The sequence below is a fragment of the Stylophora pistillata genome, chromosome 11 (genome assembly GCF_964205215.1).
Source record: "Stylophora pistillata chromosome 11, jaStyPist1.2, whole genome shotgun sequence".
NCBI classification, from domain to species: Eukaryota; Metazoa; Cnidaria; class Anthozoa; order Scleractinia; family Pocilloporidae; genus Stylophora; species Stylophora pistillata.
The window spans coordinates 92,205-118,497 of NC_142529.1; the positions used below are offsets into that span (position 1 = coordinate 92,205).

At 36.9% G+C, this 26,293-nt stretch overlaps 3 protein-coding genes across 3 annotated transcripts; 1 reads left to right on the forward strand and 2 right to left on the reverse strand.

Annotated features, from left to right (window-relative positions):
* Window positions 1-169: 169 nt before the first annotated feature.
* On the reverse strand, window positions 170-8,776 carry LOC111332290 (BRISC and BRCA1-A complex member 1-like). The gene is made up of 9 exons (XM_088737537.1): window positions 8,623-8,776; window positions 7,877-8,110; window positions 7,187-7,254; window positions 6,244-6,355; window positions 5,872-5,963; window positions 5,429-5,449; window positions 4,589-4,712; window positions 4,253-4,339; window positions 170-3,847 (listed from the first exon to the last, which is right to left on the reverse strand). The coding sequence occupies exons 2-9, from the start codon at window positions 8,108-8,110 to the stop codon at window positions 3,677-3,679; spliced, it is 909 nt and encodes a 302-aa protein (XP_088593663.1). The 5' UTR covers window positions 8,623-8,776; the 3' UTR covers window positions 170-3,676.
* LOC111332276 (transitional endoplasmic reticulum ATPase) lies at window positions 8,777-19,292 on the forward strand. Its single transcript, XM_022937575.2, has 26 exons — window positions 8,777-8,891; window positions 9,239-9,341; window positions 9,453-9,524; window positions 10,079-10,179; window positions 10,599-10,679; window positions 10,892-10,953; window positions 12,162-12,292; window positions 12,379-12,456; window positions 12,537-12,590; window positions 12,669-12,727; window positions 12,858-12,901; window positions 13,115-13,168; window positions 13,259-13,338; window positions 13,550-13,685; window positions 13,768-13,880; window positions 13,977-14,048; window positions 14,139-14,231; window positions 14,558-14,893; window positions 15,289-15,373; window positions 15,499-15,592; window positions 15,919-15,997; window positions 16,316-16,366; window positions 16,889-16,963; window positions 17,427-17,510; window positions 17,808-17,965; window positions 18,963-19,292. Exons 1-26 carry the CDS (start codon window positions 8,881-8,883, stop codon window positions 19,081-19,083), a joined length of 2,427 nt encoding a protein of 808 aa, XP_022793310.1. The 5' UTR covers window positions 8,777-8,880; the 3' UTR covers window positions 19,084-19,292.
* A 476-nt stretch (window positions 19,293-19,768) lies between these two features.
* LOC111332278 (UPF0587 protein v1g245604) lies at window positions 19,769-25,581 on the reverse strand. The gene is made up of 8 exons (XM_022937578.2): window positions 24,498-25,581; window positions 24,216-24,299; window positions 23,596-23,652; window positions 22,935-23,016; window positions 22,194-22,225; window positions 21,830-21,907; window positions 20,870-20,935; window positions 19,769-20,249 (listed from the first exon to the last, which is right to left on the reverse strand). Exons 1-8 carry the CDS (start codon window positions 24,501-24,503, stop codon window positions 20,172-20,174), a joined length of 483 nt encoding a protein of 160 aa, XP_022793313.1. The 5' UTR covers window positions 24,504-25,581; the 3' UTR covers window positions 19,769-20,171.
* Between the last annotated feature and the right edge of the window lie 712 nt (window positions 25,582-26,293).

A 26,293-nucleotide genomic window follows, 5' to 3' on the forward strand; every position in this document is an offset into this window, starting at 1 on the left:
ATTAATGGTGAGGAAAGACTGCTGAACAGAGATGCAGACATGATAGAAGAAAAGGGAGAAAGAGCGCATGGAAAACACTATGTAAACTTAGCGGGATAGGAGAAATGTGGTATGAAGTCAAAAACGGGCGGATGAAGAAGTACAATAAGTAAGAAAACGACAAAAGGAATACAAAACAACTGAGTCTGCTATACTTTCTCGCCATTTGTCATCTCTCATTAAACATGTATGAAAATTTTCAGGCAAAGTAATCTTGAAGTATAATATATTTACAGATGAATTTCTCACAAAAACATCCGCCATTAAATGATACTGCGTTACAGCTGAAGCTGGAAACATTTCCATGGTCGGTTCCAAAGTAGCTAATGCTGTAACGGTTCAGTTTTCGACATGGTTTTTCATTTTTTCAAATCAGGCAAATAAACGAAGAAAAATCGGGAAAGAGGAAGAGCCTCCTTCCTCTGTTTATCCATATTTAATTATCAAAATCGTTGTTAATATTATTATTATCATTATCATTTCTTTTTTTTATTTCAATTTCATTCACTTTTTCGCGCGCGACAGATCAGACAGAAATGAGTGAATTTCAATCTTGACTTTGGCGTGGCCATTTAAACTCCTGCAAAAACGAGCCAGGTGGAGTAAAAATTTCAGACATGTACGTGTGGAACTAGTTTTCTCTACGAGTACCTTTGATGACTACGTAACTTCGCCGCAGGCTACACGCTATGTTATTTGCTTATTTAGTTTGCACGGGACTCTCAACTAAATACTTTTTCCATACAACATCACTTCTGAGGTTTTATACAACAACTTTCCCCTGATCTCTCAATTTTCTTTACTTTAACTTCTCTGCTTGGGAGAAAATAGGGTTACTGGCTGAATTTGCAATACACGCAATTACACAGGAATGCAGCTCAACACTGATGAAAGTGAAAGTGTCCGGCCGACTATTTCATTACATTTGGTAGTCCAGCGTAAGACTTACTGCGCCTTCGATGCTGTGTACAAGCAGTTCCCTCACGTGAATCACTGGCTATTGATGAAGCAGAGTGATCATCAGCCTCATCACCGACACTAACTGATCTTCGTCTTTGAACAGCAATTACAGAGAACGAATCCGTCAAGCGTGGCAAAGAAGGAAGAGAAACAGAACTCCAACCAGAGCCTTTTCCCCCGTCTTTCTCTTTGAGATGACTATTCTTATCTTGAAGAGGTGGTAACACAAGCGTCGTCTTCCTTTCTGTTGTACTTTTTTTCCTATATTGGTTTTCAAACCGATTTTGTGCAGCTCTAAGCTGACATGTTTCTGCTTCAAACTGTTTCATCAAACGCTGCTTTTCTCTCTGTAAATTATGCTCTTCTCGCGAATTATGAGCGTTTGCTTTTCTCCAACTCTTGGAGGCCATCATTTTTTCATTTTTAGATAATGAGGTTTTCATCGTGAGAACCTTCAGCGTCACGCAGTGATGTTGTTTCAATATAGCGAACTACTGAGTGTGTGGGATTAACCACCCCCCAGCGGACCTTTGTGAAGTCGTCATTTGGACGCGATACAGAACAAAATTATCATTTAGCGTAACTAACGATTGTTATGCGAAAGATATTTGGAAACAGCCTGAAGGCGAACTGCACACCATGGATAATACATAAACTACAATAGGGGAGCTAGCCGGAAAATTAATGCAGCTTTAGAAAAATAATAAAAAAAGAATAACGGCAGATTAACTATTTCATGAAATAACGTGTAAATTCTTGCAGAGAGAAGGGCTGAAAGTAAACCACTTCCACAATATTAGCACCGAAGACCAAGTGTTCATGCAAACATCGCTCGTCAGTTCCGTCAACCTCTGCTTTTCTAAGTAGAGAAATTTAAACTTGAAAATATTATTCAAGTTCCAGTCTCTCTTATATATCTTTAGTTTGTTTTGCCACATTGTTCGTTACGAGAACTAATACAGACTGAAGGCCAATAAATCTTGAATGTTCCACTGGAGATAGCAACAGGCTCTGTTCTGCTCTGAATTCAAAATTTACCGTAATGGGTTTCCTAATTTTTTCCCGTTTCAAAAACCCTTTGTCTGCTTTACTCTTTAAAATGAACTCAATCAAGCGACTGCCCAAAATGTGCTTTTGAGTAGAAGAATGAGAAAGAAAACAGGATTCATTTGTTGCTGTTACCTTGGGCAACGCCTTATTTTTTGAACAAGATGGAAGAGGGGAGATACAAGCCGTTTTTAAAACACCATTGTCCTCTTCCTGACATTCAATCTCTTCCAGGGCAACCCCTGAAGCACAAGTCTTACATTTGTGCCATTTGTTGACGTCACCTGGCACTATTTGCTCTGCGCAATCTCTGTATGAGTGACGCATAAACAGCGTCATACAATGGGGCGTAACCGAGCCTTGTTCTCTGTCATGTCCCTCGCCCTTAACATGCCACATTTTGTCAGCTGCGCTGAGATCAACATGTTAGAGATTTCTTTTTCACCGAAAGGGACATCCAAGATTCTTCTAGGCTCCGTGTAGATTTGTAGTATTTTGTTTTTTCAGAGGTTTGTTCTGGCTGTCGGAAGATCCCTTTCATTGGTTTTCTTATTCCGCGTTGTGCTCTATTAAGATTAAAAGATATTTTTCTTCCTTAAGCACCAGGGGCCGATGCGACACAGGACGAATTTTCCATACTCCGTGCCTGATTGTAATCTTGCTTTCCGACAGTAAGTTTGCCAGAAAAATTACTTTTCCACTTTCTTTCGTGAAACTCAATGTCTTCCAATTTGTCAGTCAGTTTTCTAGTTTCACGAGGATTCTTTTTAAAATAGCTTGGCCCATCTTGCTGACAGACACATGTATTGTTTCGAAGGCTAACTGCCTCTGAAGTGATTTTAGACGGCTTATTGCGATAAAACTCGAAGGCGAAAAGGATAAATACAAATTAAATACACAGCAGGTTTGTATCGTAATTCTCTTTCTAGTCTAGCTAAGTTTTAACCCTGGTATTAAACAGTCAGCTGGTTAGTAACTGAAAGGAAACAATGCGGTGGCATGGCTAACTGGTAATTAAGTGATAACATTTGTATGACGTATCAGAAACAAAGGGTAAACACCATTACTTAATACAATATTTTATGCAACGATAGGCATGGTCCTCACATTGACACCTGTGATACTTAAGGTACAACTGCAACACTTTGATTGGTCCTCACACTGACACCTGTGGTACTAAGGTACAACTGCAAACACTTTGATTGGTCCTCACACTGACACCTGTGATACTTAGGTACAACTGCAACACTTTGATTGAATAGTAACAGGTTCCTGTTAATCTCTGGGGAACAAATCACACGCCACTTGGCAAATTGCTTTTGATTGTTGCATGGCTTCAAAGAAAGAGTTTTGCAAATGTATCTAGCAATATCAAAGTGTGAAAACCTTTGATTAAGGTTCCTTGTGAACACTGTATATGTGATATCGTGTGTACTATATTCATGTTTCCTGAGTGTAAACTTTGTCAGATTTGTTCCATTTCACGGCATGATCGTTATGCTATGATGGAAAGTTCTGTATTAATATCTATTACTAAAAAATGTTAATTAATTTGATTATTTGATATCACTTCACAAGAACATGTGAAGGTAAAAACACTGAGGTATTCTGGATAAAATACAGTTAATGGTTAATCTTCTCTTAATGTCAGAGTGTAAGATGTATCTCGTTGTTTAGGTCTTTGTAATGGATGTGCCACCAATGCCGCCATATGGTCAAACAGGCGTGTTGTACTGCGTGATACTTCCAACATAAACCCATCTTCTTCTTCGTCCATGTCACAGAAAAAATCATATATTTCCTATTTAATAGTAAAAAATGTTAGGTCACATTTGCAATGAATAGCAAAAAAATATTAAGTCACATTTGCAATGAAGTTGATCAGCACCTTTGTGGAGCAATAAATTTGTTGCTCCATTGAACCGCATGAGGACAACTTTACTCCAATTCCATCTCAGTCTCTTTACAGATCTATGGTTTCAATCTTAAGTTCCTTTTTTTATTATTCCTAGTGGTAGGCTTACTATTATACAGATTAAGTGCTCAGTCGCTAATGAGGCTAATCTGTATGACATCAACAGAGAATTTTTCTGAATGACTTCCCTAAAAAAAAAAGTAATTTGCCTACCATGAACACTAGTATTCCAAGTATTCTCTGTTTTCAATGTTTGACATAGCAAGTTAAGGAAGGTTCTCAATGACTTACTTTGCACCGATTCATTTCTGAGGGAAGCTCATGAACATAAAGAACATCAAGAAAGAAATATGGGCAGGCAGACAGTTGTGAAAATATCTGCAAATGACAATAAAAGTGGTCTTTTAAACATAACCCACAGTAAGTACCCAGCATTGATCAAACCTTAAAGTATGCCGAGCTGGAGGGTGAACTTTTTCAGTGGCTTCTGAGGCTTTTCTCTAGTATTAGGCACAGATACAGTCAACCACACCTTTAGCAAAAATTATACCATGGTGAAGTGCATGGTTACTTATACCAGGCAATCAGAGTAGAGACTGACAAATAAACCAGTTCTCTTGTACAGACCTCCTTTGCTCTTGTAGACATTCTTGGTATGCAGTAAGATCGTCCATACACTATGATAACTCGCACAACATATGGAGGGGGCAGTGATATGTCTTCCACATGTGGTAAAGTAACATTTTCTTGTCTGTAAGAAGTAAGCACAGAATGAAAAATTAACTGAATATCATCCATAGGTAAAGGTAAAGTAGATAAAACTTTTTCCAGGAGCCATTACATGATAACTTTAAATTTGAAAAGATACAAATCAGAAACAGAGACAGCTCATGACTTTCCATGACCCTTTTCATTACTCTCCATGTCTAACAGTTATCTACAAATATCTTTTAAAAGTGTGGAGGCACGGTGGCCTTAGTGCTCTCTACTCTGGAACGAGTGGTCCAGGTTCGAGCCCCGGCCGGGACATTGTGTTGTGTTCTTAGGTAAGACACTTTACTCTCACAGTGTCTCTCTCCACCCAGGTGTATAAATGGGTACTAGCAAATTTAATGCTGGGGGTAACCCTGCAATGGACTGGCATCCCATCCAGGGGGGAGTAGAAATACTCCTAGTTGCTTCATGCTACAGAAACGGGAGTTAAGCACTGGCCTAATGGGCCACTAGGCTCGTAAACAGACTTTACCTATCTTTTAAAAGTAGTTTACTTCTAAATCTGAACATGCAAAATGAAAAAATCTTAAAACTTGGAATGAAGAGCTCATGTCCTTACCCCAGTATTATTTTCAGAACAAAATAGTTACACTGGCACTCTGGTTAATTCACTGTAAAAACTTATCTTATGATATATATCATCTTTTCTTTAAATCACTTTTCTCAAATGCATTGCTAAAGAGAAAAACTCACATTACTTCAAATAACTTTGCCATATATAAAATGACCGTCAAGGATAAAATTCAATTAGAATATATCTGGTAACTTCCAAACAACACCTTAAGTAAGTCATGTTTAGCATACATCCCATAATTTCTCCCCCCTCCCCCCAACACACACACACACACACACAAATGGCTTAGATGAGATTAAGGACTGGAATTCATTTCATTGAAACTTAGAGCATTATAGAAACGGGTTGGTTCAATTAAATTTGCCATTGATGGGTCACTACTTGATCAATATAAAATAAATTGGGTGAAAAAGTGTTTTATTATAAAGGAATGTAAAATGCTACTTCAACAATATATAACTTAATACAATAACTTGCCCCTCCCCAAAGAAAATAGCTAAAAGTAACATTACAAAACAGAATATGGTTTTTAAGTGCACAGTACAGGTACACCTAATAAAGGATATCATAATCCTCATATGTTGAAAGTTTGTCTTCTGGATGAAGGATGTTCAGCATGCTGCAAATTGTCGCTATATCACTGGTGAAATCACTCTGTTAAAAGGAATTTTTATAAAAAAATATCAACAAACTTAAGGTTATATATCTAAAACTTAATTGCATCAAATGCTGTGTCTAGATTCAGTATTAAACTGGCAAAAAAGGGTCTCATAGCAACAATATAATTTAAGGTACGCAATTTTTATTCTCATGTGTATGTACAATCCTTTCCATTCAGATTACACCATACGTCTGATCTGCACCAAAGTTTTCTGAATGATTTAATAGATAAAACGTCTCTCTTTGAAAATTTCGGAAGGTTAAGAAAACTTACAAAAGTTGGAATATCATCAAGGCCAACAATGCAGAACATGTGTTGTGCATTGAGTTTTGACTTGGTCTTCACAAATATTTCTCCTGCCCGTTGGACCAGCTGAAATGCTGTTCTGTACAAATGTCAAACATACACTGCTTTATGCTCTCAGATTTCAATCTAAAAATATTTGAACTAATGGAACAACAATAACAACTTATTTATACTCAATCAATTGGAGCTTGTTAGGCTCCTAACATGTACAGCTAGTGTGTCGAGTTAACAAATAATATATATAAATTAACTATGAAATAAAGGTACTGAGTCAACAAATTGGCGAAAAATATTATGTATTAGGAAATTGAGAACAATTTATAGCAGCAGTCCCTGAACTATAATGTATAATACCAAACCCTCTGAATGACCAAGTAGGAAAGAGACCATTCATTTAATATTAACACCTGTGTCGCACATGGAGGTTGGGTGCCTAGGAACCTGGGGCTGGAGCTGCTGAACCCAAACCCAGGTAGCAAGAACACCCAAAAGCCTGCCCTAGCCACAACCCCACCATGAGCCCAGCCCACCACGCCCAGCCCAAGCACCCATCACACTGAACCAGGAGTTCAATGGAAAGATTAAATAAAAAAAATCTTTAAAGTAAACAAGAACACCTTGAGCACTAAGCACAGTTGAACTATGAGCACATGCAATGGCGCACACATAAGAACGTGACAGGTAACCACTGACCACGAGTGCGCTGGAAGTTGCCCGCAACACACCTAGAACAGAAAGGTGAATGCCATGCATAGGATATATGCCAGCTCGTCAAAGTATGCTAATAAACACCACACAACTACAGAACAGCTACAAGTAGCTCCTAGTCATTAACTAAGTTAAATAAGTATATTTAACTTCATACTACAAAACCCCTTAATGGTAGATAAAATAGAATATAATATATCACCTATCTAAAACAGTTTTATTTTGAAATGATGTTGACTTCATCTCTGCTGATAAATCCAAACATAATATCTGAAAAAAGAATTGAGCAAATGTTTTCATTCCCTTTTGGCTCTCTCAACAGACATTTTAAGAAGTGACCTAATATGTTCGAATAAATAATAGATCAGTCATGAAACCAAAATTTTCCTTTGCTGTAACTTGTTGACTTGCATTCTCAACTTACAGTATGATTCAAGCTTATAACTGGTAAAAGATAACTACAATTATTACAAGATGAGCAATGTAAAAAGTCACACTGTATTTCTTTGAATAAGCACCCATGTCCTTATTTAGAATTTTGGCTAGAAAGAAGGGTACTTACTAGAGGGAGGTAATTTAATCAAGGGGGGGCACTTATTAACACAGCAAAACAATAGAGGAAGCCACAATATGAGGATAGACATAACTGGAAGTGACTTAACAGAAAATAAACTATTCTGCTGTACTAATTCCACTGTAGCTGAAGCTTAAAAAATAAATGTAACACTTCTGTGTAAGTCATCAAAAAACATGCCAGAGAAGGACTTTGATTGTAAGGTAGATATTTTGCACTGTAGAATACTTCTAACCTAGTTCTTCATTAAAAGTTATAAGTCTGACAAGTTAAGTACATTTTAAAGTTAAGTACATAGTTAAAACAAGTCATTCTTACAATGTGTTCTGGGCAGTTGACACGAGGGATTTTGCTCCTCAAACCATCATTTTTTGATGAATCTTCTGAACTTAAAGACTGATTGTCTCCTAACTGTGTCACAAAGCCATTCCCTTCCACTTGCTTTTCGTCACTATCTCCATCAGACTGTAATTCATCACCACAAGAGTCTTTGGTTTTCAACTGATCTTTTGTTAACTCGAGATTAGTTGGTGCACTTTGTTTGTCTTCCATCTGATAAATAAATGTAACTTTATGATGAAACAGACCAGACTGATAAAACTGATGGGCATCTGACAAAATGTCAATTAATATGAAAAGCAAAACTCACAGGGAAACGATAGAGCAATAATAAAAACAGTTATAATAATAAATAATAATAATAATAATAATAATGATGATAACGATAGTGAGGTTCGGAGACCATAAATTAACATTATTATTAAAATATGGTTTCAAAAATTTTAAGCAATGGCAAAAAATGGAGAGTTGAGAAAGAATAGTTGACCTTACATTAGAAATACTTAATGAAATAATTATTACAAAAAATTAAGATTAATGAAAGATACCATGAAAGAGAATGATGAAAAAAGAGTGCAAAAAGGGTAAAACAGTAAAAAGTAAAAATTTAGGGGTACTTAAGGTCATGGCAATTCTAGTACTCTTCGCGACACTAGTTACAAGGCTGGCTACCAAATGAACCACAATAAAACGCTGCCACATTTTCGGAAGAAGTCCAAACTTACCTACTGGATAAGTAAAGGAGTCCGCAATTTACCAAACAACCACAAAGTCCCTTTGCACTGCGAAGCCTGTAGCAACCTGGCGACCTGGCAACGAGCCTAGACGGCCAACAGTGCGCGGAGCATCATGGCCTTACCACCAGGGTTGGATAGGAGACTGAGAACAAGAAACGTCATCGTTGCACGTGCGCAGTGGAGAAGTTAGTCAGCAGATAAAGAGTTTTTTAACCGGGTCATTGTACATTTCTAGAGGAAAAAAGCATGGCGCATCAGTGAGTGAACGGTTTTAACTCTCAAAATAATCTCTTGACTGTTCCAATATTATTATTTTGCAGTTTTGGGCTGAGTCTCTCAGGCGTTATAAGCCACAGTTACGAAAAATACCAGTCGAAAATTACGTGATCAGACTGGGATCACAGAAGCTCAAAAAAATTTTAAAGTTTCCCTTGAAAATTTGTATATTGTGCTTAGCTGTTTTGTGACTTGGAAATTCTTGTGTCTACTAATGCTTTATATAAACTTACCTTGTTGATGTTTTCTGTACGTCTTAAGAGCATACTTCTTTATTTTTACGTCTAAATTCGTCCTATTTAACTTCCTGTTATTATTCTTTTGATAGGGACGAACTTGCGACGGCTATTTTAAAGAACAAGTCGAAGCCAAACCGTTTACTGGTGGAAGAAGCTATTAATGATGACAATTCTGTTGTATCCATGTCTCAGGTTTGCGTGAAAAGAGAGGCTTTGATTTTATCAAGCATGGTGGTAAACCTACATGAATTTTCGAATCCGATCTGAAGTAATTCACTTTCATTTTCGATTTTTCTTTTGCAGGCCAAGATGGAAGAGCTACAGCTCTTTCGTGGAGATACAGTCCTGATAAAAGGAAAGAAGAGGCGAGATACTGTGAGTTTTCATATGGAATGGTTCAGGAATTTTGTGATGATCAATTATTTGTCTGCTACACCCAACCATCTGATGGTGCTGATAGATTTGAGAAGTTGTATTTCAATTATTAATTTTTCTTAATAAGAAATTTCACTTGCTTTTTGTTAGTATGCTGAGGTAAAGAAAAAACGAACATATTGATAACAGATGCATCTGTAAACTGTTTGCCATCATTTTTACTGTTTTTGGGTTTGTGTCAGACTCTCATTGGTTGGAAGATGATGTAATCTTTTTTTTCGGCTACTGAAATTTTTGTCATATTGACTTAAGGAAAGGAGCCTTAATGGCTATAAATGAAAATTTTGTATGGGTTAAGGCTTCCCAAGGCATTTATGAATTAAACCTGACATTAATTTTCTTTGCTTAGTTTGGGCTTAGTGTTCTTTTCCCTTTGAATCAAGTGTGGCACTAGTACAGCTAATTTAATTCTAAAGGCTTTTCAATCAAAACAAGCATTTTATAACTAAATATTTTTGTTTAGTTTCAATAAACTCTTTCTTGTATTTCAACAGGTTTGTATTGTGCTGTCTGATGATTCTATCTCAGATGACAAGATAAGAATGAATCGTGTTGTGAGGAGGAATCTGCGAGTAAGGCTTGGTGACATAGTCAGGTACGTTCTTTAGATTTGACCTGTAAGGTGATTGTGTATCACTTATAACAATGCCGTGGCATTTTCCATGGCATTTTCTGTTGTTGGCAAGGTTATAACTTGGAAATTAGGCTGCCAGCTGAGATTTTAATTGGGGTGGCGTAAAGGAGGTGCTCTGCATTTTCTATTAATGGTGGAGGGGAGAAAGCCTGCATCAAGAGTCCCCAGGCTTGGTAACAAGATTTCATTCCAATCATTTACAGAGCGACTATTAGAAAACTACAAGCTACTACCTGACAACCCCTGGTTGGTCCTAATCAATTGTCCTGAATGATATGAGGATATTGAAAAGAAAAACAAAGTCATAGTGTTTTTGCTACTTTACTGGTCCAATAACATTTTACAGACTTTTACATACTGGATATTTACCTTGTGTATAGTGTGCAAGCATGTCCTGATGTCAAATATGGCAAAAGAATTCATGTCCTGCCATTTGATGACACAGTGGAAGGCCTAACAGGGTTTGTGGAATTTTGAATCTCTCAAGTAGTTAATCTCTAATGAAGTGTATGTTATTTCACAGAAATCAGTATTTAGGTTAAATTTTGGTCTGCACCAGAAGTTTTTGTAAGTGTATATTAATACTCAATAAATAATAACAAGAAATCTTAATTGTTTTCATAATAGTACCACGAAAGCTTTTCAGTGCAGCTAAATTTTGGCTTATTTTAAGGAACCTGTTTGATGTCTACTTGAAGCCATACTTTTTGGAAGCTTACAGACCTATCAGGAAAGGTTTGTGTTTTAATCAATAACTTTGGCCATCATTGTTTAGAATATTGAGGCCAACCATTTTCAATTAAAATTTCTCTAATTGTGAAAGAGGCTAAAAACTCATTCGTGTTGGTACCCTAGCAGTTACCAGCTGTATATTACAGCTTCTTACCACTGTCTGTTTATCTGATGTGCTCCAAGCCCTCCTTTGCAATATTATCACACATTTGTCACATATTAATATCACACAATATTATCACACATTTGTCCTCTGAGTTAAGTACATTTGAAGAAATGTTAGGGAAAAAAAACTAGACTAGAACACGTCTTTCTTTACTGATAATTAAACAAGGTCACTTATACAACAACAAACATATGAAACATATGTGTGAACTGCGGTTATGAGACGTATATGAGAACGATCCTTCGCAGTAAAGCACTATTTGAGCAATAGTGAAAATCAGACCTGAAAAAAAATTTTTTTGGCAATTTGATGGCCTGCTCCCAGTTGGCTTGTTAGCTCAATTGGTAGAGCGCTGCACTAGTATCGCAGAGGTCAGTGGTTCGAATCCCGTACAGGCCTGAAATTTTTTTCAGGTCTGATTTTCACTATTGCTCAAATAGTGCTTTACTGCGAAGGATCGTTCTCATATACGTCTCATAACCGCAGTTCACACATATGTTTCATATGTTTGTTGTTGTTTGATTTATCATCTATGGGTTTATATCGAATTAATTTGATGGCCTGCTCCCAGTTGGCTTGTTAGCTCAATTGGTAGAGCGCTGCACTAGTATCGCAGAGGTCAGTGGTTCGAATCCCGTACAGGCCTGAAATTTTTTTCAGGTCTGATTTTCACTATTGCTCAAATAGTGCTTTACTGCAAAGGATCGTTCTCATATACGTCTCATAACCGCAGTTCACACATATGTTTCATATGTTTGTTGTTGTTTGATTTATCATCTACGGGTTTATATCGAATTAATTTGATGGCCTGCTCCCAGTTGGCTTGTTAGCTCAATTGGTAGAGCGCTGCACTAGTATCGCAGAGGTCAGTAGTTCGAATCCCGTACAGGCCTGAAATTTTTTTCAGGTCTGATTTTCACTATTGCTCAAATAGTGCTTTACTGCGAAGGATCGTTCTCATATACATAAGGTCACTTATACCTGGTACATTTTGGGGCAGAAACTGGGTTTCATACAGAGCATGTTTAATGATTTTTGTTTTCAGAGGACATGTTCCTTGTGCGTGGTGGAATGAGAGCTGTTGAATTCAAGGTCATAGAGACTGATCCAAGCCCATACTGCATTGTGGCACCAGACACAGTTATTCACTGTGAAGGAGAGCCAGTCAAGAGAGAGGTCAGTCAGCTTTCTTTTACGAGAAAAATTGTACTTGGGATTACAGCTTGTATGATTCACATGTACATTATGTTCTTTTCATGCAGGAAGAGGAGGAGTCTCTAAATGAAGTTGGTTATGATGACATTGGTGGCTGTAGGAAGCAGTTGGCTCAAATAAAGGAGGTTTGTTCTTTTGTCATCTGCTTATTGAATTGCTAAATTGATTGCCTTATTGTTTCTTTGCTTATCTGTTTCCCTAACAGATGGTGGAATTACCACTCAGGCATCCCCAGTTGTTTCGCGCCATTGGTGTGAAGGTGAGTTGCTGTTTAAAATGAGACATTAGATTCATGGTAATTTGTTGAAACACCTGCCTGTTTGTCATATCTTTGCAGCCTCCCCGTGGTATTCTTCTCTATGGTCCTCCAGGAACTGGAAAAACCTTGATGGCAAGGTTTGTGTTCTTTCATGAGCAATAATTTGTGTTTTAAAGCATGACAGCTTTTACTTTGTTACCAATCAGCATCAAATTAATCGGAATGGGACTTATTTTGCTTTGTCCTGTTCCTTTTTTTTTTTAACAGAGCTGTTGCAAATGAGACGGGAGCATTTTTCTTCTTGATAAATGGTAAGCTTATGCTAATAATTTTTTAATCCAAGGTGTTTCATTTCTTATGGGATGTCAAAATCAAACTGGTTTTAAAAAATTGATTCAAAGGAAAGTAGTCTTGAAAGATGAATAAATTTTCAGCATTCAAGAAGTGTTTTTGCTTTAAAAAGTTACATTCATAATAGAAGAGCTTGATGGAAACATTCTCAACTGTTTCTTTTTGTACTATAGGTCCTGAGATAATGAGTAAACTTGCGGGTGAATCAGAAAGCAATCTTAGGAAAGGTTGGTCATCAGTTTTTGAACATTTTTCAAAAACAGTTATTCCTTGATGTGAACAGAGGCTCATCCTTTTCTTTTTTTGTGTTCATATAGCTTTTGAGGAGGCAGAAAAAAATTCCCCAGCAATCATATTCATTGATGAAATTGATGCCATTGCTCCAAAGAGAGATAAGGTAAAAATTTCTGGTTGGTGTGTAAATTTGGGAGACCTGAGGCCTGTAAATAATATAAGAAGCATATCTGTAAGGCAATGATAAGAATTTGGTGGGCAAGTTATGTTTAGTGGGAAGCCATTAATATTCTACATCAAAATGTTTTAGATAAAGAGATCTTCTTATAAATGACTACCATTAGTGTTCAGCTGTCTAATTCTGATTGTTGCAGACACATGGAGAGGTGGAGCGGCGAATTGTGTCCCAACTTTTGACTTTGATGGATGGTTTAAAGCAGAGGTCCCATGTTATTGTTATGGCAGCAACTAACAGACCAAACAGTGTTGATCCAGCTCTGCGAAGATTTGGTGAGAACATTAATGAATTTCATTGGACCTGTTGGTTTAGTCAGCTTTAATTAATATTGAGTGCATTGTTTCCTTCTTCAAGGCCGTTTTGATAGGGAGGTGGACATCGGCATACCAGATGCTACAGGCCGTTTAGAGATTTTACGTATTCATACAAAGAATATGAAACTTGGGGATGATGTTGATCTTGAGCAGGTAGAATGTAAAGTCTTTTGTCAACTGCAGTTTGTTGGGTGTTCTCGCACTGTGCACTACTGTGGGACTTTATCCTTTGTACCATTTGATTTGTAGATTGCAGCTGAAACTCATGGTTATGTTGGTTCAGATGTAGCATCCCTTTGCTCAGAAGCTGCTCTTCAACAGGTATAGTAGCAGTATTAATTTGTAGAGTCACACTCAACTTTTGACTGCTGCCGTGGTGATAACACTCTTTTTTCATGTTTGTGTCTATAGATTCGTGAAAAAATGGATTTAATTGACTTGGAAGATGAACAAATTGATGCGGAGGTGCTGGACTCTTTAGCTGTTTCCATGGATAATTTCAGAGTGAGTATTGGTAGGACCTGATGTATCCAAAGCACAATCTCCTGCCAGATATTAAATATGTTTGTGCAGGTTCACAGCTTTGGAAAATTGATTTGCAGGTCTGTTCTAAATTGGGTTCCTCTTAATCATGTTCCCTTTATTAACAGATGGCAGATATTGTTACACATTTGATCTAAAAACAGAAGCAATTTTTGTTTATTCAGTTGTGGCTACAACTCCTTTTAATCATGTTAACGTTTAAAATTGTCAGTGTGTTCTAGTTATAAACCTAATAATGTTATGATGACAACAGAAACTGAATTGAGTTCAATTTTTTGTGGGGTCAGTATGCCATGGGTGTATCCAACCCATCAGCTCTCCGTGAGACTGTAGTTGAGGTGCCCACAACAACATGGGATGATATTGGTGGTTTAGACACTGTCAAACGTGAACTACAGGAGCTTGTACAGTACCCAGTGGAACATCCAGACAAGTTCCTCAAGTTTGGAATGACACCTTCCAAAGGAGTTCTGTTTTATGGTCCACCAGGTTGTGGTAAAACCCTTCTGGCCAAAGCCATTGCCAATGAATGTCAAGCAAACTTCATTTCCATCAAAGGTCCAGAGCTTCTTACCATGTGGTTTGGTGAGTCAGAGGCCAATGTGCGAGATGTGTTTGACAAGGTTGGTTTTTTGAAGGAACACTCCAATTAAATACTTTGTACCTGAAAATACTTAGACTGGATTTGTTGATGTCCTGTAGCATTTTAGAGAATTTGGAGTTTATCAAAAGGTAACACCTTCTTGAGCCCAAAGGCTATGAATTATGAGCCATCAGAGATCCAAGAATTCTCTGGCCGCCATGCAAAATGTGCTACCAATTTTTCATGTCCTGAGCTATTATTTATGCAGATGTGGGGCCATTAAATAATACTCTCTGTTACTAATTTGGCTTTTTGCTCTTTACCCGTTTGCTGAAAATATTGTTGCAAGAATTGACATGTTAAGCGCTTGTAAAAGTTTAGAGGTTTAAGCTTTATTTTTTGTTCTTATTCTTTTATTGATATTTATTTATTCAGGCCCGAAGTGCTGCTCCTTGTGTGCTTTTCTTTGATGAATTGGATTCCATTGCTAAGGCAAGGGGAGGCAATGTTGGAGATGGAGGTTAGTTTTCGTTGTCTGCAAGGCCACACCCCCTACTAAACATATGAGAGAAATGTACAAATAATTTTATTTACAGCAGGTCATGTTCCTTGATATTAATATTGGTCTTCTAATTTTGTGCTTAGGAGGAGCAGCAGATCGTGTGATCAACCAGGTGCTGACTGAAATGGATGGAATGAATGTCAAGAAGAATGTCTTCATTATTGGAGCAACCAACAGGTGCTTGTCATGTTTTGTTCTCTGTACTAAGATATGAACATCATAAATTTTATGAATCGGTAATTATTTTATAGATTTTGTTGCTCTATATCACTTGAAATTAAAAGTTGTCCTAGGGTCTATGAAAGAGAACTCTTATTTCAAAAATACATGTTATACTCCAGCCACAGAGTGTGGATCTAGAATTAAACTTGGGGCATTTGTGGGTAACATGGTAGTCTACCTTGATTTAGCATCTTGGATCTGATAAATAACAACCGTGTGAAATGTTATTGGTACCCATGTTAGCTTTAACACTGTCTTGAACATTTTCATTTATTCAACAGGCCAGACATCATTGATCCAGCCATACTGCGGCCAGGTCGTTTGGATCAGCTGATTTACATTCCTCTTCCTGATGAAGCTGTTAGTTGATGAGAAATTCAATTTTTTTTTTTCTTTGAGCATCATAAATGTATCGTAAATCATGTTATTTCTTTGTTTTGTTGTAGCCACGTACATTTGTGATGGTATGATTATTGAACCAAGTATAGTGTTCAATGAGAAAAAAAAGAAAGCACATCAGACTTGTCAGCTTATGTAATTTCCTTGATTCCAATGTATTGGTTGGGTGCTTACCCTCTATTGGGGGCTCCTAGGATGCTAATCCATTCAAGTACAACACAGTTGAATATGATTTGGTAAAATCATTGTAGCTCACCTTGTCAATCTCATTTTTTTCAGTCACGTGTCTCCATTCTTACAGCATGTTTGAGGAAATCACCAATTGCAAAGGTGTGTTTTTTGCACATACCGGTAATCGTTTTACCCATCTGTGTAGTTTCCTGTCCAGATATCTAGTGTGATAGTGTGTGCCTTTCTTTATACATTCTTCATTAACCATTTCCAATCTGCATTGTTATCTGACTAACTTTAGACTAAACATTTAATTCTGAGTGTTGTAATAAGATATCATAACAGGATGAAGTGGTACTCTCTTTTTCTAAATTTGAACTTGATATACCATTGGTGCATTGTTCTGGAGAAAAGGTGGTTTGAAGACAAACTTGATCATAAGCTTCTGTGCCATTTTTCCTCAAGTACATTTGTTATAACTCAGCTTTTTAGTTCCCCTTTTGTATACCAGGGTACTTCTTATTAGTGGGAACATAAGCTTATTTTTGGTGAATGAAAAATACAACAATGGTGCTGAATTGAAATAAGCCATCTCCCTTTTCCTACAGTAAAAGCATAGCTAATTCAGAAGAAGTCCCCCGTTAAAACTTTAGTGACAAGTTCCATTGTTGTCTTTGACAGGATGTAGACTTGAATTATATTGCCAAGGTTACTCATGGCTTTAGTGGTGCAGATTTGACAGAGATCTGTCAACGGGTGAGACAAAGATTTTCTTTTGAAGTTCTGAATTTTCACATTCAATATGGTTTTTCAGGATATAGATCAATATTTTTGATGAACAATGCAACCTGTGCCTTTTAATCTCTAATTAAACAATACTGATTTTCTCACAAAGTCAATCAAAAATATAAAGTACACAGTTTTTTTTACCAAGGTGCATTGGGAAACAGCAAGTGATGGTGATGGATAATGCCGGATTGGTGTTGAACAAACTAAAAGATATTATCCATAAGCATGGTTGACTTGTCAAAAAATTGCCTTCTGTGTCACATAATTAGGATTTTCAGTGGTGCGGTAAAGTGTAGGGCTATTGGTCAAGATAAAGTTGGAGTACTCTTCTAAAGTAATTTGAATTTCTGAAAAAATGCAAGTCACATGAACAATATAACTAATCTTACAATTGATCAAATGAATGTCTTTCAAATGACTGATCCTCTAGGCATGTAAACTGGCTGTCAGGGAATCCATAGAGACAGAGATTCGGTTGGAAAGGGAGCGAGCTGACAACCCAGACTTAGACATGGTCAGAGTTTTGTTTGTTCACATATAATTGTTATTAGAAATAACTTTATGCCCCCAGCTGGTCCTTGTACCAGAAAATCTGGATCATCTTTTATATATCTTAACACAATCCAATTCATTTGATATTGTATCAAACATTAAAGTAAAGAGAAATCTAACTAAAGGAGGTTCTTTCCATGCCTTCCCCACTGCATGTAATAAGAAATGTGATTGGGAACATCCAATTAGGAAGAAATCTCTTTACAACAATCACATCTTGTTTCCACAGTAATTGCTAACATTAGACTGAACTCTTTAGGAAGTGGAAGATGAAGATCCTGTGCCGGAGATCACAAGAAGCCATGTTGAAGAGGCAATGAAATTTGCCCGCAGATCGGTCAGTGATAATGATATTCGCAAATACGAGATGTTTGCACAAACTTTGCAGCAGAGCCGTGGATTTGGTGGAAATTTTAGGTACGTTCTACTGCTGCTAAAAAAAGTTGGATCAAGTATGACTAGTTGAATACTTAGCAAAAAATGAAAGACATCACATTGCAACTTCATGGTTTACTTTACTTTATTTAAAGAGGGAAGCGCAGTAACCTGTTACAGTTTTCTAACCTGCGGCCCTCAACCCACCCATCCCACCCCAGGGGAGGACATCCATCACACTGTAATCTTGTACGTGGGAAATTAATGTCTCCTACCCCTAACCCTGCAGGAGACAGGACCTCCATTTATTCATCCCTATTGGAGAAGACTAGAATATCTAACCATTTCTTGATGTTATAGAAAGGCAGCATATTCTTCTCAAATTTTTAAGTCCTGGAGTGTTGGTCCGGCCAGGGCTCGAACCCCCCCCCCCTCCCCCCCTACACACAAAAGTCCAGCGCTCAATCCATTGAGCTAACTGGGGGGTGGTTAGAAAACTTGTGATGTAGTAACCCTAATAATCATGCAGGGTTGTCATTAAACACCAGCAGCCAGCGAAATTTGCAAGCTGAGAAAGAGGCAGTTGCCCGCAGAATTTTTGATGGTAATCACTCGACAGATGAGTCTTGACTTTTTACAGTTTGAGTGAAAAGTAAAAATACCTTGCCGTTTAAAAAAAAAAAGGTGAAATAAATAGCGAACTACATCTAAGTCGCAGAATTATTAAAGGTGAAATGAAGTGTTGCTTTGAATTCACTGGTCTTAACTGATCTGTGGTGTCTCTCTCTGTTTTGGATCGCCATTTTGTAAACTCGAAGCTCGGTAGCCCCACAGACAAGATGTTGCAAATGACTGGACACAGCCAGCTGAATGGCTTCCTCAGCCGGCAGGCCATTTTTTTAGCTCTAACACTGATCATGTAACATAAAAATACTACAAAAGAATGAGGTTGTTCTTTATTCATCTGGTATGTCTCTACTTGCCACGACAATACATATATTGTTCTCTTTCTTAAGTTTGAAGGCTATATTTTTCACAGATTCCCAAGTCAGTCAGGAGGTGGATCTCAGGGGAGTGGACAGGGAGGTGGGCAAGGTGGCCCAGGAGCAACAGATGATTCTAACTTATATGATGATGGAGATGATGACCTGTACAGTTAGGACAGCCTGCACATTTCCTTTTGTGTTTTTTGGAAAAGTTGCATTTTGATTAAGGCCACCAACTCACCATGCTTCTGTTTAATGCAATGTTGAGGTTAACACCGATAAAGGAATTTTGTTTGATGAAAATGTAGTGCTTAGCTTAAAATTTTTAAAATGTGATGTATTAGACACTATGATATTTAATAAAGTGCTTTGTAGTGTGATGATCCAAGGTGTGTTACATAAGTACCAAGCAGATGTGGTGCACAGATACACAAATTGGGGACCGGGTAGTCACCCATATTAAGTCTGTATGGCAACAGCTTAATTACATTCAATATATTTCAGTCCATTCTGGAAATGAATGAAATGTTTGATTTGTACAGGTCAAACTCAGAAAGTCAAATAAATTGAATGTATGCCAGACTAGTCTTTGAATTTAACATTAACTGAGAAGAAGAATTACCTGCTGTTCATGATCACTTCCCAGCCTTCTCTTTTCAAAATTAATGGTCAAGGGAAAGAATGAGAAGAGTTCCAGAAAAGGTTGCTAGAAGGTTGTAGAAGTTGTGTGACAGTAGGGAACCCTCAGCAAATTTGAATCTGATCAAATCCACCTATACATCTGCATTTCAGAATATAAGGTCAGTTTTAGTTTTAACAGACTATTAAGTGTGCAGGGTTGTTATAACATAAAAACACATTTGGACCAGAATAAGATTTATTTCATTGAAGACAATATTACTATAGATATTTATAAAAACTCAAGGTTACATTCAGGTAATGTTATGGAATAAAACCCACTGACTATCACAAATAGAAGAAGGAGAACAATATTGATAATTATTTGAGTCAAAAGTCTCATTTCACAAATGCTTGACCAGGCCAGGCAAACAACAGGGTTTTTTTTGTTGTTTTGAGTTATTAAAATGCCAACAAAGTATGTTGCAAAATTTTCATACTGCACTTTTTGTGTTTCAACTACAATAAATGTTTTTATTATATTGAGTTTTAATTGTGTGCGGAACTGACAAACTTCTCATATTCTCCTTATGGAGACATTCTGCCATCTGATTTATGTATAGGAATGAGAAATAAAGTTGTCTTTAAAGCCTCAAGAACCGATGAGTAACCTCGTAAATTCCTACTGAAACAGCAGCTTTCTCATCATAGTCAGACCAGTCCTTGTGCGAAAGAAAATATTTCAGTCAATATCAAAATTCACTAGCCTGATACACAACAAGTTGTACATTCAGTGTTGGTCTTAATGTTATTAACAAGTCAGTAGACACCAAAAGGGTACTTGTATATTAAAAACCTAGAGAGGGGATTGTTGTCTCTGGTCATGTAGTCATGCTTGACCTGAAAACCAGTTCATGTTCAGGAAAGTAACCTACAGAGATAATTAAAGACCTAAAGAAATAAAGAAATTGAATCTAATGTGACTTTAAGCAATTTTAAGAGTTCTTGAAAAAGTCCACCTTTGCCTTTGGGGCCATTGTTGGTAATCATTTTAAAATAATCCCTTTTGGTAAACTGTTTCCTGATAAGCACCTGTACCTGTGTTCCATTTGACCTGCTTTTTTTTTTTTTCTTTTAACTTCACTTAAAGAGATTACCAGGAATGTAATTTGTTGTAATCCTAATTAGCATAAATTACAATTTTGCCATCTTGCATCAAAGGGCAGGAGATGGGTGCAAACCTCGTGATCACTAACCTGTTTGCTCACATTGACCCTAAAAAAACCCTTTAGTAAAGTGGCTAATACTCGATAAGCTAAGGACAAACTTAAAAGGGAGTTACCTTCTCTGTTAAATTGATGTCTGAGAACTTTGATGCAGAATCAACAGCGTCAGCCACAAATCCAACCTGAACAAAGGATAACAGGGGTGTATTCAATTTCCATGATAATAATCTTTATCATTGGAGCATGACTGATTGTAGCACCTCCACACACAGAAAAATATATGTCTGTATATATACATACACATCACAAAATAAAGAGTCAAACAAGATGTTGTTTTCCACAAAATTCACCGACCATCATCAGGATTAAAGGCTGTTACATGCCTATCAAACCCCTACACTACAAATTTTAATATACAATGTGACTGGTAAAACAAGATATATCTGTTGTGTATTCTGAATAAAAGGCCAGGAACACAGTAACCAGATCAAGATGGCGGAAGAAGTGTTTTTAATCGAAAAGCAGAAAACCTCATGTACCATACCAAATATGGAAAACAGGTCTCGTGACACTAGCTTCTACATAGAACAGGGAAACTAAAATTAGGAAAAATCTAACAATATCATTACAAATAAAAAAATAAATAGAGCACTTGCTTAATACAATAATCAGACTGTACATGTACATGACACAAATGAAAATTCAGTGCACACAAATTATTTCCACTCCATTTTGACTGACAAAGAACTCCCTCTTGGTAGTACCTTGAAGCTTCATGCAGTGACTTGACTTGTTTGACTCTTCATTTTGTAGAACTTACATTTTGCACTATGAAGAAGATATCTGACAGAGGATCCATGAATATTAGAACTTCTTTTAAAAAAACTTTTGTCCCTGGCACAAGTGTTATATTAAGAAACAAAGAATGATCACTGTCAGTGATAAAAACTCTACACCACTGCTTTCACAGCTGATCAAATACCCCACGGTAAAAGAGTGGCTAGAGAAGGCTTTTAAGTGTATATGCTTGAGGTTTGGTTCAAGAGAGTAAACTATTTGTCAGATACATAACACACCCTTGGAGAGAAGTCAAATGGTTCCAGTCCTCTGCAGTCAAACGCTACCATTGTCTTGAATGTGTTACTATCTTCTATCTATCAAACCAAATTGTAAAAAAATTAAATTTAAAATTTTTGAATGCATAATTTGGATAACAGAGCAGTTTTCAAGTAGATAGCTCTTTACAGTTTTTGCACAAAATTTTACTAAAATGTTTGATTCATGGTTCAATTTCGGTACTTTTGTATGTGGCAGTCCAATCTTTCAGAGTCACATCTTTTCTATCAATCAAAAGACAATCTGACAGCCTTTTAGTGCCCCTTATTACAGGGGCAGTTTCTTGAATTTCTGCGGGGTACAAAATCTAGATGTGGTATTTACCGTGTATTCAGTGATGCTATCCTTAATTATATCTGCAAAATACAGTAGAGATTTTTGAAGTAAGCATGGTTTATTGCAATTGAAAACAATCAAAGGACAATGTTACATTGTAGATCCAAATTTTACATGTAAATTGTTTCCTTTTCACTCAGATGTCTTTATCCCAATAACTATTGACCGTTGATGGTTCTGATTAAAGCAGAGTTTGATGGGATTTTCATTTTCTCCAGCATACCTTTACTAAAGAAGACACCTTGGTTGGTTATTGAGTGAATTATCACAGAAACACTAGAACACTGCTCTTTTCATTTCATTTTTCTTTTCATGTCCTCAGTCAAACCCCTTTAATTCCTCATCAAATGCCTACCTCCCAAATATAAATAGTACATAAAATTCTCACTATATAGGAAGAAAACCTATGGTCTTTTTTTTGCATAGAAAAGCTAAGGAGCTGTCATCAGACCAACTAAGAGCAGTGAGTTTCCAAGTGGTAGGGTTAAACCCAGGAGCACCAAATTACAAGTGCAACCCTCTAACCACTCAGCTACCCTGTTATTACCTTATCAAACAAACAGGTGGTGAACATAAACAAACATTATTTATCAGCTTTATATTGTTTTCATAATGTACCATCAGTCTCTCCACTAATATACAGGGGAATGTTTAACAACTAACATAGAATTAGGGGTTGAGTGAAAGGGTTAAATATCAATAATAAGGAACATTATTCTTTTCTCTTACCCATTGAATTTTCACGACCACACAATTTACATTTCGACACAAAGTTGAATTTTCCTCTGCTTCCTTTAACTGCTTGACTTTCCTGTGATTTATTTAAATGGCAAGTGACAAAAGTAAAAAGTACTCACATAAAAACAAAAAAAGTCATCATAAAATGAGAGTGCAATAAAGATTGGTAACTTTTTCACTATAAAAATCTTATGAATTTCCAAAAAATTCTTTTTAAACATAACTGCAGTTAGGAAAGAGGCGCAAGATTCCAGTTCAAAGAGGAGTCAGTGGTCAAATGTTCATTTTGGAAATGGTGTATTCTTAAAAGAGACTTAGGTTATTTCAGGGGATTTTGGATTCATTATTAATAAATACAAAGTAAAGACTGTAGTTAAAGTCAATTAGGATAGATAAGACGGTTTTTTTTCCATTTTACAATTCCTCCAGTTTGAATTTGCTACAAAGAAAGTTTCTTGTAACTCATACACCAACCCAACTACTTATAATTATAGTTAGTATGTGTAAATGAAAGCATGTATCTTTATTTCATAACTTTTTGCCATATTTTTCTCTTGCTAGTATGCACGTTAACAATGGCAGAAAAATTTCCTTATCTCAAGAACACTTACTCTTTATGCTAACAGCTAAAATACAATACATATGAACTCACCTCTAAGCTCATATAAATCCAGTCCTTTGTATCTTCTCCACAATTCTGACATTGCAACTTAACAATAGGTAAACACAATTGGGTACAAAATTCAATCTGATTGTAACCATAAAACGCAAATTAACTATCGACAGTGGATTGAGGAACAGTTATATCCCCACACAAATGATAGACAAACAGCATAACTCAGCAGCAGCGTATCTAAACAAAATATTATGTTTGTTTGCTACATTGTCAGTTGATAATCTCACACCTAAGGGATGCATATGGTATCTTGGAGGCAAAGGTCTGAATCCTGTCGAAGCCTGAATTTTCTTTGGCTTCTTTTCTGCCTCTCATTAAATTGGAGCTCATCTACAAGGATCATTTCCTCAAATTAGGCGTATTAGATAAGGGGAAATTGTGCGATTATAGTAGTCTAAAGACTGTAGAATTTTGAGCCACTAAACTTGTCTGTGATGTAAGTTATACATAATGGTAGAAATTACGCCGTTAGTTAACGTAAAATCTTTCAGAAAGTACATTACCGACTGAAAGAAGTTATGTTTAGTAGCTAACTCTCTTACGTTCGGAAAGTACTGTGACAAACTACTACTACCGTGAAAATAGCTTAAATTTACCTTCAAATACCAACGAAAGTCTTCTCCCTCAGGCTTAACATTGGTTAAATTTTCCAGATTGGCTTTGAACTGTAAAGCTATACGCTGGTTTCAGTTGTTGCAAAATGTAAACAATGAACTCCAATTAGTCAAAATACGGCAGTGAAGTAGCTAGACAGAATATAGCGTAGGAAAACGTATTTCTTCTAACCACTAAAATTTCCTGAACATAAAAAATAGCAACATTTTACATAGTTGAAGACATGGCAGCCTTTGGACGTCACAACCAAAACAAGAACTTACCACCATTGTGCGATTTTGCTACAAAACAACAGTTCCTGTGCCTGCATTAAGAGCGACCAGCGCTTGACACATGGATACTGTCATGCGCTTTAAGTATCCTTGGATGTAGAAGCAACATGGCGCACAATAGATTTCTTGCTCGTACTATTATTGCTGAAAATGGGGCAACAGCAGCCTTGAGGTCGCTACAGCGTGTGCTTTCGCATGAAAATGTCATCAGGGATATCCGTCTCAAACGTTACTACGAGAAACCAACCGTGAAAAGGCGGCGATTGAAGTATGAAAGTGCCCTCAGATTGTACAACTCTGAAATGACTCGCAAAGTAGACTTTGTCATGGCAAAGCAAAGAAAAGAGACTCCGTGGTCATGAAATATATACTGGAACTTTAGAAAGAGAACTACCTGTGATGCTTCTTTGGAAGGACGTTTGAAATGATTGAGTTCTGTCGTGAACTGTAGAACTTGTGAGGAAGCCTGCTCATGGAAATAGCCCTTGATAAATGTTATGTCCGGTATCCATCTGTACTCTGAGCTACTTTGTGAATGAAAGAGATATAAAACGCACTAACTCTTAGAGATGCTTACTTAGTTACCGTGAATGACAGGATCGCGATAGACCAAATGAAAATGCAAGAGTACTGTGTAATGTAAGTAATGCAGAACTGTCCTTGTTTTGCTTGCGCCTCTTTAGATTGAACCTAAGCCGAACTGACATATGTCTGGCACATTTTCAGTCGAGTATCGAAAGAAATATTGGACTGTAATAAGTTTGCTTCATATCGCTCTTTGATGGGTATAGAGAACTCGTACCACCCTTACCAACAATTAGATGTATAACAAAGTCTTGACTTGGTCCCTTGTCCACCCGCGCTTCTGGTAGTTTGCTTGCTGCAACTAGGAGTCTCAACTGGCTGGCTACTATCAATGTTTTTCTTTCATCTGATCCGTCATTGTGATTAAACTTCTCATTATCAAACCTTGGTCTCTTTTTAATCATGTGCCTGAAGGTTCCTTCTTGAATGAGACCCACGTGTATCTTCAATACTGGAGCAGGCGACTACCGGTAAATCTGTCCCAGTTTAGCGTGCGGCTATTTTGGACTCAGTTCTTGATGGACCTGGTAAACCGTCTAAACTAAGTTAACCCACCGGGAAGATCTGTTTAGAACATGATTTTGTCAACCCAAGGTAGGGAATTACCACCTCATTCTACAGTCTTCCCCTTCAAAGTTGTTCACTTAGTTATGCCCGCCCCAAAGATAAAACCCACTTTAAGGGCAAAAATTATAGCTAAGCATGTGATGAGGGTAACTGAGGCAAGTAATGAATAACTGACCTCGCTAGTAATGTTCTTTTCCCAACGAAGGCTTCAGATAAATTTTTTACCAAGGATCACAAAAATGCGTTAACTATCGCCTCTCCCTAGTACTTAATTACCCAGTAATTTGGTTTTATCGACCGAGTTGATAATTTAATGGTGTTTTCTTAAAAGAGACTTAGGTTATTTCAGGGGATTTTGGATTCATTATTAATAAATACAAAGTAAAGACTGTAGTTAAAGTCAATTAGGATAGATAAGACGGTTTTTTTCCCATTTTACAATTCCTCCAGTTTGAATTTGCTCCAGTTTGGTTTTATCGACCGAGTTGATAATTTAATGGTGTATTCTTAAAAGAGACTTAAGTTATTTCAGGGGATTTTGGATTCATTATTAATAAATACAAAGTAAAGACTGTAGTTAAAGTCAATTAGGATAGATAAGACGGTTTTTTTCCCATTTTACAATTCCTCCAGTT

Excerpts from the sequence above, each read along its gene's own strand:
- LOC111332278 (XM_022937578.2), bottom strand. Across the intron at positions 23,653-24,215 it reads ACTTTCGTTGGTATTTGAAG|TTGCAATGTCAGAATTGTGG; the intron begins GTAAATTTAAGC and ends CCTATTGTTAAG. Across the intron at positions 20,936-21,829 it reads CATTTGACTTCTCTCCAAGG|GTTGGATTTGTGGCTGACGC; the intron begins GTGTGTTATGTA and ends TCCTTTGTTCAG.
- LOC111332290 (XM_088737537.1), bottom strand. The coding sequence starts at position 8,110 with ATGGAAGACAAACAAAGTGCACCAACTAATCTCGAGTTAACAAAAGAT. Across the intron at positions 4,713-5,428 it reads GCAAAGTTATTTGAAGTAAT|ACAAGAAAATGTTACTTTAC; the intron begins GTGAGTTTTTCT and ends TACTTCTTACAG. Across the intron at positions 3,848-4,252 it reads CAGAAATGAATCGGTGCAAA|GAAATATATGATTTTTTCTG; the intron begins GTAAGTCATTGA and ends ACTATTAAATAG.
- LOC111332276 (XM_022937575.2), top strand. Across the intron at positions 13,881-13,976 it reads ATGATGTTGATCTTGAGCAG|ATTGCAGCTGAAACTCATGG; the intron begins GTAGAATGTAAA and ends TTTGATTTGTAG. Across the intron at positions 16,964-17,426 it reads TGACAGAGATCTGTCAACGG|GCATGTAAACTGGCTGTCAG; the intron begins GTGAGACAAAGA and ends CTGATCCTCTAG.